Genomic DNA, 9,977 nt, shown 5'->3' with positions numbered 1-9,977 from the left:
GACGCCGCCCCCCAACATTATGGGCATGCTTTTCCAAGTTAAATAAACACACTGGGACGCCCACCCAGAGCTTCCCTCCGGGGTTACGGCTGGTGCTGGTTTTTCTTGATACCCATTCAGTACTGCCCAAGTTTTGTTTTTTTTTTTTCCACTATGATCCCCTGTCCCTGCAAATAGGTTGATTTTAAAGCACGCTCGTGAGCAGAGACAGTTGAAAAGGGTCCTCGTGACCCCCGTCCACCCAGGGATAAACGCCACGAAACCAGTCATTTGTTGGGCAAAAACTCGTTTCTCTCTCAGGAATGCTTGAGAAAGATTTAATTTCCCCTGTCAAAGCTTGGGCAGTGGTGAGGTTGGAAAACCCAGAGCTGGGTAAGTACAGGGTGATGCAGTGCCCTACTTGCTGTCTGACCTTAGAATGCTCCACCAGGAACACAGCAGGGGAGAGGAACAGTTCCCTTGGTTCCACCTGGCACACACAGGGACTTTTGTTTAACCCTAGAGATGCCAGCAGGACCACAAAGCGGCTTGCCTATTTACACTCTCATGAGAAACTACTCTGAACACTGTTACCCAGTATGTATTAAAAAGTATTTATTATCCTTCACCCACTGAAGACCAGGATACAAAATGGAAACACACACAGAAAAGCAGCCATATAAAGGGTATTCCAAAGGACCACTCTGGAACTCTTTCAAAATATGATAGATAACTTAGAGGGCAGAGAAATGGACTCTACACGACAAAGTCCCTTTCCTACTGAGAACAGTTATAGAAATAGTAGTCTCTTCAAAGTCCTTGAACTAGGACTCATAACTGTTTTTCCCCTTTGGGATGGATCTAGAAGAAAGGGCTGAGAAGTTGGCTCTTGGGGCGAAGGGAGCGAGACAGGAGGCCCCACACAGTTGATTCACCTTGTGAGGGGTCTCTCAGGGTTGCAGCACCTTCACCGGAGTCTTCAACCCTGTGTATTTTTGAATATTTCTCCTAGCACCACAGGATCTTGGAGATGACCTAGTCCAATCCCCTTGCTTCCTAAATGAAGAAACAGGCTCAGAGAGGCAAAGCAAAGTACCCAGGGTCCCACAGGGAAATAGCAGCTGAGTCAGACCTGAGTCCCAGTTCTTGTCTGGTTTGCTCCATGATGTTCTGGGACTTCCCTTCCCCCTCCCCACCATCCACAGGAACTGTGGTCACACACAGGACATGTGGAATCAGTGCACACAGCGCTTCTTAAATTGTTAAATAGGATCTCCGGGAATTTTATGCCTTATTTCTTCTGAAGACCTTGAAACAATTTTGCATTTGTTCTCTCGCTCTTTTTTTTTTTTTTTTTTTAATCTTACAGTTTGGCTCTGAGTCTCTACCCCTCTCCCTCATGCAAATGTCTCCTATTAGTCACCTGCCAGATGCTAGAGTTATTTCTGTGTGTGAGTTTGTCTTCCTCCAGACTGGAGTTCCTCCAGACTCCAGTTGAGGCCATCTGGACAAACGGCCAGGGGTGCAATTCTCTGAGTGTAGGTGACAGAATGTGACATCTGGGAGGAGCCTAAGACTGGGCGGACCTTCCCTATTTCCAAATTGGAACCTGTGCTTTTGTTTCTTTGTAGGTCCCCTTCCTTTCTCTCTGGCTACCTTCCCTTCCTTCTCTTTTCCGGCCTGCCTTCTGGCTCCTTCCTTGAGCCTGCTGGACTCAACACTGCTGATTGCTCCCTCTATCAACCATACTGAGCGTCTAGCTTTTCTCTCCCCACTCCCACCCTGGCCAATTTCATGATTTCCCAGAAATCTTGTAGGGCCCTGGACCACCCCTGCAAACCCCAGGGAAGCCTGCTCCTTACTCTGGGAGATAGGATGCAGAAACATAAAGGCAGGAGAGTAAAGGGACTGGACAGGACATTTCCCCTTCAAAGTGCATCACTTGGGACATGTAAACAATGGGACTTGTGCTGAATAGTCCTAGAATTCCAGACTCTCCTCCCAGGCTGGTAATTTGCATAAACTTTGCATAGACGACGTCACCAGGAACCCTGAGCGCCCACCTTGGTCTCCAACACCATCCCTGCGGGAACACTTGCAAACCACAAAGGAGCAAGTGACAGTGCATGGAGGGAAACTCTGGAGGTATCTGTCAGTCCATGGAAATATTTGGGGGTTCACCTCATTATATAGCCATCTCCAATGTCAACATCTGATTCAGAACTGTCACTTTCATCAGAAAGAACATCTTCAGGCCACTGGCACTCTGCAGAGGGGGTGGGGAAGAGGGGCTGTGTCCCTTCCCCGCTGGCCGCCAGCGAACTTGTTTCCAGTCTGTGGGACTCCTGTAGGTTGTATGTCTCTTCTGGAAAACTTGGTAGCCCTGGAGGGACCTCTGAGTCATCATCGAGGACCCTCATGAAAACAGAGCTTAGATTTACATTGAAGGTAATTTTGTCCCCAGACCCTCCAGTGGACCAGCTGTCCTCCTCAGTAATGGGATCCTGGAGCTGCTTCCCTCTGCACTCATAGGCCCCACTTGTGCTTTCTGACTGCCCCGGGCTGGGCCCGGATGGCACCAGGGGCTCAGTGTCAATGTCAGTGTCAGGCTCCGATGGGTCAGGTTCCTCAGCGTCCGGCTCCATGCAGTCCTCTGGGGTGGCCGAGGAGGCAGAGGCTGGACCCAGAAGCCTGCCCACCAGTCCATGGATGGTATAGCCACCTGCGTTTGTCTGAGGGGCTGCTGTATCATCATTGCTATCACTCTCGTCGTCATAATTATAATCCCACACTTTCTTCTTCCTGTTAACGTGAATCACCTCCACGAAAGCCACTGTTTCTAATGGTGGCATCTCAGGGAATACCCAGGTTGAGAAGTTATAAAAATTCTTAACAAAAAAGAGAGAGAGAGAGAGAGAGAATATCAATTGTAAGTGTTCTTTACTTTTTGACATAACATAGCTCAATGACAGTAACTGCACAGGGGTGAGGATGGCGGTGCTGATGCCAGCAGAATCAGTAAAAGGAGCTAACGGTTATGTAGTATTTACTATTTGCTGGGCAAATAAGTCCTACTGCTTACTCATTATAATGCATTTTGCCCTCACAGCCATGCCACGCAGTAGGCTCACGATTCTTATCCCCATTTTACAGATGAGAAAATGAGACAGAGAGGTGAAGCAATTTACCCAAGGTTCATGAATAGTGAGTGGGGGAGGCTGGATTTCAAGCTAGGTAGGCTGCCTGCAGCAGAGACGAGGTTCTGGCTTCTACTCCTGCCTACTGTGCTCCCCTTGCTGCTTCTTGCATGTCAGAGTACCCATCCAGTTAGATTCTGGGCTGTCAAGACATTCTTAAAGGATGCCAGGGAACTGTGGGTGAGGAGAGACTCTAAGGGAGCCAATTCCATCGGGGTCACAGCCCCCTGGACTGGAGAGAGGGTCTTAAGGAGGCAGGAGATCCCTAGAGTCAGGGGTGAGAATGGCAAGACTAGAGCTCGCTCTATCACAGCTCTTAGAACAAAGCACTGCCAGGATACAGGTGAGAGGGGTGAGCTATGGAGAATACAAGGCAGACTGAGTCTTGCCGTGTTGGTGGATTCTGCTCTAGGTTCACGACCATAAAGCTAATGGGGAGGAGGTGATCAACCTGGAATCGTCATCTGCATTGTCTTCTTCTCTATTCTCCTATGCCTATCTGGGTTGCTCAGTTTGACAAACCTGCTCTTCCTCTATCCTACCCAACACAGCCTTGGGGTGAATTTTTCAATTGGGTTGTTCATTTTTTTTCTTATTGATTTGTAGGAGCTCTTTATATAATCTGGATGCTAATGGTTTGTTGATTATTTGTTTTATCATTATTTGTTACATATATTTCCCCCTAGCCTGTGGTTTATTATTCTACAACCTCAATGGCATTCGATGAAAAGAAAATCTTAATTTTAATGTAATGTAAAAAAAAATGTACTGATGTTCTTCCTTTATGGTTCCTGCTTTTTTTTTTTTTTTTTTTTTTTTTTTTTTTTTTTTTTATGTCTGAGGGAATCTTCCTTACCCCAAGGTCACACAGAATCTCCTATGGTGCTTCCTCAAACTCTAACAGTTTTGTCTTTCACATTAGTCTTTAATATACCTGGAACCGATATTTATGTATGGTGTGAGGGAGAGACCCAATTTCATATTCTCCCATATAGATATATTTATTGACCAGCCAATCCTTTCCCCATGGCAATATCTACTCATCATTAGTCATGTTTCCATATGTGTGGGTGGTCTGATTCTGGGTTCTCTACTTGACCAAATCTCTGTTAAAGTCTTTTGATAAAGTTTTATAATTTTCTTTACAAAGGATCTGTAATATCTTCTATTAGATTGATTTCTGAAATGTTTTAAGAGTAATTTTATTACTATTGCAATGGTATCTTTATTTTTATTTATCAAAACAATTTTTTAAAAGATTTTATGTATCCATTTGAGAGTGTGTGTGTGAGAGAGAGGGAGTGAGCATGAGCAGGGGGGAGGGGTGGAGGGAGAAAGAAGCAGACTCCCCGCTGAGCAGGGAGCCTCAATGAGGACTCCATCCCAGGACCCTGAGATCATGACCTGAGCCAAAGGTAGACACTTCACTGAATGAGCCACCCAGGTGCCCCTATAGTGGTATTTTTAAAAAAACTCTGTGATTCCACTTAACTACAAAAAGTTCAGTGATCAGGATAATGGTTATCCTTGGTGGGGGGTACTTACTAGAAGGTGTCAGGAGAGAGACTTCTGGGCAGGCTGATTATGTTATCTTTCTTGATTTAGGCATGAGTTACATGTGTGCTTGTTTGTGAAAATTCACAGAGCTTTACGATATGATATGTATATGTCTTGGATGTTGAAAAGTAGGTCCATGTTTATATATTTTCATACTGATATTATTTCGTATGTATCAAATTTGTCAAACTTATTAATCCTAATAATTTATCTCTAGATTCATGTGAATTTTTTACTTCACCAGTTGTATCATCTATAAACTGTCATTGTCTCTACCCTTACTCCGCAGACTTTAAAATCTACGAAGGCAGCATTTTCTGTTTTTGTTCACTTCTGTATCCCTAGCACCTAGAACATGTGGACATATGGTAGGTACTCAATAAATATTTGTTAAATGCAAAAAAACAACAACATCAAAAAAGAACCAAAGAGAAAAGAATAAAAAAGATGCCATTAAAAATCTTGCAACATGTATTCTTGATTAAACAAATACACTAGGCTTAAGTGTTTGTTTTGTCCTTCCTAGAGTTTTTACTTAGACACAGAGCAACAATTTTTAATGAAGGAATACTGGAAAGACAGAAGTTACCAATACCTCCTCTCAGTACTTGGGTCAACACAATAAATAACAAGGATATATATATATAATTAGCATATAATTTGGATGAATCTTAGGAAGGGGAGAAACTCAGGGAGATCTGGGGGGAGTATTAGTAACCAGTTAGGTAATTCAGGCAGAGGATTTATCTAGGAGGAAACGGGTGTGGTGCTACAGGTCTATCTCAAGGCTGCAATGAGAAATATGAATTGGAGTAGGATTTGCTTAGAACCTCAAGGCCAAAGGAATAAATACACAGCAGACAGGATGAGGTGGATTTAGGTTGAGATAAGGCTGCAACTGGCTGCTGACATAAAAGACTCCAAAAGATATTTTATACCAAGGATAAAAAATATCCATTCTTGGGGCGCCTCGGTGGCTCTATCAGTTAAGTGTCTGACTCTTGGTTTCAGCTCAGTTTGTGATCCTGGAGTCCTGGGACTGAGCCCTGAGTTGGGCTCCCTGCTCAGCAGGGAATCAGCCTGAGATTCTTTCTCTCCCTCTGCCACTCCCCACTATGTGCTCACATCCGTGCTCTCTCTCAAATAAATAAAAAAAAATCTTAAAAAGAAAAAGTCCATTCTTGAATTGCAAGGATTACAGTGTGGATGAAATGCAGTACAGCACAGCCAGATGCCGGCTGGGTTCAAATACCAGTTGTAATTAAAATTTCCCAAAGCATCCCCCTCCAAAAAACAATCCCTCCCCCAACCCAAACCAAACAAATAAGGATGAGGAAAAGAAGAGTATAATTTTATCGACTGTAGAGGAATACTGAAGTATGTGGTTGTTAAAACGTGTGAAGAAAAAGGCGAAATTTCAAACGTAGAAAAATGAGATCTTTCTGGATGAAAAATTATAAAACGAATATAGAGAGACAGGAATCGGACAGAGAAAATGATAAATAATGGGCCAAAGTGTCAAAGGACACGAGGAGGTTTTGGAAATATGTAAGATCAATACCCAGCTTTGTCTGAGTGGTTGAGGGTCCCGAGCAGAAAGCGTGTACTTTGGGAAGGACAGAGGGAAAAACGAAGGCACACAGAATGGCTGGTTTCACTAGTAATTAAAGTAACACGAATGAGAGCAACTGTGGGTGACCTTTATACACACATTATATCAACCAAAGTCGTAAAAATGATTAGTCAACATCAGGAGAGTTATGGGGAAATGTGTGTACTTACTGGTCACCACTGGCATTATAAATTAATCCTTTATCTTTTCATAAGATAAATCCACTTTGTGTACATGTTCCACTGAAGTAGCCCAAACTTTATAAAAAATGAAACATATTACAATATTCATAAAGGCCAAAGAAGAAAAGAAAAGAAAGGAAATCATTTCAAATGCCCTACAGTTGGAAAATGGTTAAGGGAAAGATAATAAATACACTAATGACAATGAAATACTATGTGATCATTAAGAATATTATGTGGGCAAAGTATAAACAGAAAACGGAAATCTAGGTACATATATATATTTGGGGATCACTCAGTGATAAAACAGCTTGGTGTTTTTAGAAAATGGGATTTTTTTCCTGCTGTGAAAATATTTGAAAGTGTAATAAAAACCCTTAAATTAAAATAAAAGATGAAGATAGAACTTAAAAAAAAGACTACATACCAAAACTTTGGGGAAATGATTTCTTAAGCATATATAACCAACACGTTTCAGTATTATTATGGTGATTACGATGACAGCCGCTATTACAAACATAGTAATTATTCCTCCTATTTTGGCAGATTCTGATGACTCTGTTGATGAAAAATGAAATGACTTTATTTCAAAATAAACCCGTTAATAAATGATCACAGATCACATTGGGCTGATGGTGGAATGAGGTATCAAAGGGTGTGATCCTGGAGTCCCGGGATCGGGTCCCACATCTGGCTCCCTGTGTGGAGCCTGCTTCTCCTCTGCCTGTGTCTCTGCCCCTCTCTCTCTCTCTCTCTCTCTCTCTCTCTCTCTCTGTGTTTCTCATGAATAAATAAATAAAATCTTAAAACACACACACACACACACACACAGGAGCCGATGTTAGAAAAACTATCATTCAATACAATAGAATGGAAAGGAATCCGAGTATACATAGTTTTCCAAGGGTAAAAGTGGCAGATTTAATTTTTCAAAGTAAAATGTCCTCTAGTCTAACAATGTTCTATGACTGCACTCCCCAACACAGTAGCCATAAGCCACATGTGGTTACTTAAATTTATATTACCAAAACTGAAAAAAAAAATAAAAAAATGAAACAAAACCCCATCAAACTCAGCTTCTCGGTCATACTGGCCACATCTCAAATGCTCCATAGCCATCTGTTAGTACTGTCAAAAAAAAAAAAAAAAAAAGAAAAAGAAAAAGAAAAAGAAAACCCTAGGCCTAAAATGAAGTCACTTATGCCTGGCCCATGCAGCCACTACTGGGGCTTCATAACTGATTGCATTTTCAACCCTCCCCAGGACTGTAATCTTTACTGCTCATTCTGGAATTTCCCACTCAGCACCATGAGGTAATCCACCTACTAGAATAAGACCCTTTTGTCCCCCAAAGAGAGGTGACCTCACTCCAAAGTCCTTTTTTCTGTTTGACTTCCTTGTCCTGCCTTTAAAAACCTTTTCCTTCTCTGCAGCCCTTTGGAGCTCATTTCTTTTCTTTTCTTTCTTTCTTTTTCTTTTTTTTGTTGTTTTTTGTTTTTCGGGGCTCATTTCTACTTGTTAGATGGGATGCTCCCCCATTCAGGAATCATTCAATCGAGCCAATTAGATCTTTAAAATTTACTTGAAGGTCTGTTATTTAACAGGATGCCCTAGAGACAGGAAGACGTGGAAAAGAAGAGTTCGTCTGAAAGAAATAACTGGGTCATTCTGAGGCTGGACTTTGGCCACACCAGGGCTCTACAGAACCTGCTCTGTCCTACTGAGGCCCCCATAAGTTTCTTGTCGAAATTCCTTTTGGAAAATCTCAACCTTCTAACTGCAAGTTGCTTTTTAAATTTTGTTTTTCCATCTCTCTACAGCAACATAAGCTCCACGAGGTCTGGAATGTTTGGTTTTATTTGTTTTGTTCACTGCTGCCTCCCAAGCATCTATGAAAGAATCCAGCATAGAGTAGATCTTCAAATAAGTATTTGTCAAATGGCTGAACACAGCTTTCCTTTGAAGGCTTCCTGAAAGAGCCAACCAGTTGATTCAGGACTTGAACAGAGTGGAGACATTTCTCTAGATCTCTGGACTGAACTCCCCCCGCCAGATCAGTAACCCCCTAAGATAGCAATGTTCATCTCCGAGTCTGAGGAAGTTAACACTGGTCCCAGGTGGTCTTTCAAGAATCCCCTATCATCCAAACCTGTCTTGGTTCCCAAGTTGGGCTAGTTGAAGGTAGTTTAGATGGCAAGTCTGGGCAGTGAGGCATCCAGGTTATGTGAAACTCCTGAGTTTCAGACAGTAAGAACTAAGATATCAGATACTTGGGTCGTGAGGGATATCTGTTCTTGCACTGTCTTGGGTAATGATACAAGAAAGGAGGCTGATTTCACATGCAAAATGATGTGTTCACACCAAGTGACGATGACATGATGACATGACAACGTGGGGCTGCGTGACCATTTCTTAGAGGGTGAAACAGAAAAGTCAGGGGAGAAACTGAACCATCACAGAGCATATCAACCTCAAAGAAGGTCAGTCGTATATTCGTCTTCCAGATGGGGACTGGGTTTCAGCAAATCCCTGTCTGTCATGTCATGTTACCAATTTGAGTCTCTTATTGGTGATCTCGTGATTTATAATAAAATATATATATATATATATTTGGTCTTTATCCTCGATTCTTGGCATAGGGCTCTGAAATTCCCTAAGAATTTCCTAAGTGATAAGAGCAAGGAAGGTAAAGGAGTGTCTTTTGTTGTTCATAACCAAGCTCCTTCAACCACACTTGAGTTTACTATTAAAGAGATGACTTTTGGAAAGCCCCTAAGGGTGGAGGCTGGTTGCCAGGTGAACCTACCGAAGATTAGAGGGTTGGAACTTTCAACCCTGGACCTCTGGGGGCAAGAAAGGGACTGGAGGGTGAATTAATTGCAACGGCAAAAGATTTAGTCAGTCTTGCCTTTGTAATGAAGTCTGCATTAAACCCGGGGTTCTGAGAACTTCTGGGATGGGAAGCTAGGAGGGTGATGTGCTCTAAGAGGGCATAGAGGCTCTTTCACCTAGGCTGTTTCTGAGTTGTATCATTTTATAATAAACCAGGAACGTGGTAAAGAAATGGTTTTCCTGAGTTCAGAGAGCCACTCTAGCAAATTATCAGACCCAAGGAGGGGGCCGTGAGAATCTTCAATCTGACACCGAGGTGACAACTTTGACCTGCAACTGGCATTTGAAGTGTTGGTGGGGGCAGTCTTGTGAGTGGAGTCTCTAACACCAGGTAGATGGCGTCAGAATTGAGTTAGATTGTAGGACTCTGAGCTGGTGCGGGAGGGTTGCTCCATGTGGGGAACACCCCCACACAAATGGAGTACAGAAGTATTCTATGAGTAGGGGAGAAAAATAATTTGTCCATTCAACTGGTTTTGGGGTTTTGTTTATAAGATCACAGAATAATAATAATAATAATAATAATAATAAAATATCTGGTCTTTACTCTTGGTACTT

The 9,977-nt window shown here is 42.5% G+C and overlaps 1 protein-coding gene across 5 annotated transcripts in view; it reads right to left on the bottom strand.

The window, feature by feature from the left end:
* Positions 1-578: 578 nt before the first annotated feature.
* IFNAR2 (interferon alpha and beta receptor subunit 2) overlaps positions 579-9,977 on the bottom strand; it is a 31,267-nt gene continuing 21,868 nt past the window's right edge. For all 5 annotated transcript variants that reach the window (XM_055313489.1, XM_055313488.1, XM_055313491.1 and 2 more), the window contains 2 exons: positions 6,955-7,085; positions 579-2,867 (listed from right to left, as the gene is read on the bottom strand). In XM_055313489.1, the coding sequence (XP_055169464.1) occupies positions 2,157-2,867; positions 6,955-7,085 (842 nt within the window). In that variant the 3' untranslated portion in view covers positions 579-2,156. The remainder of the gene's footprint in view (positions 2,868-6,954; positions 7,086-9,977) is intronic.

Source organism: Nyctereutes procyonoides, unplaced genomic scaffold (assembly GCF_905146905.1).
Source record: "Nyctereutes procyonoides isolate TBG_1078 unplaced genomic scaffold, NYPRO_anot_genome, whole genome shotgun sequence".
Taxonomy (NCBI): domain Eukaryota; kingdom Metazoa; phylum Chordata; class Mammalia; order Carnivora; family Canidae; genus Nyctereutes; species Nyctereutes procyonoides.
Note: the sequence above shows the minus strand (reverse complement) of the source record. Positions and strands in the feature narration are given on the sequence as shown.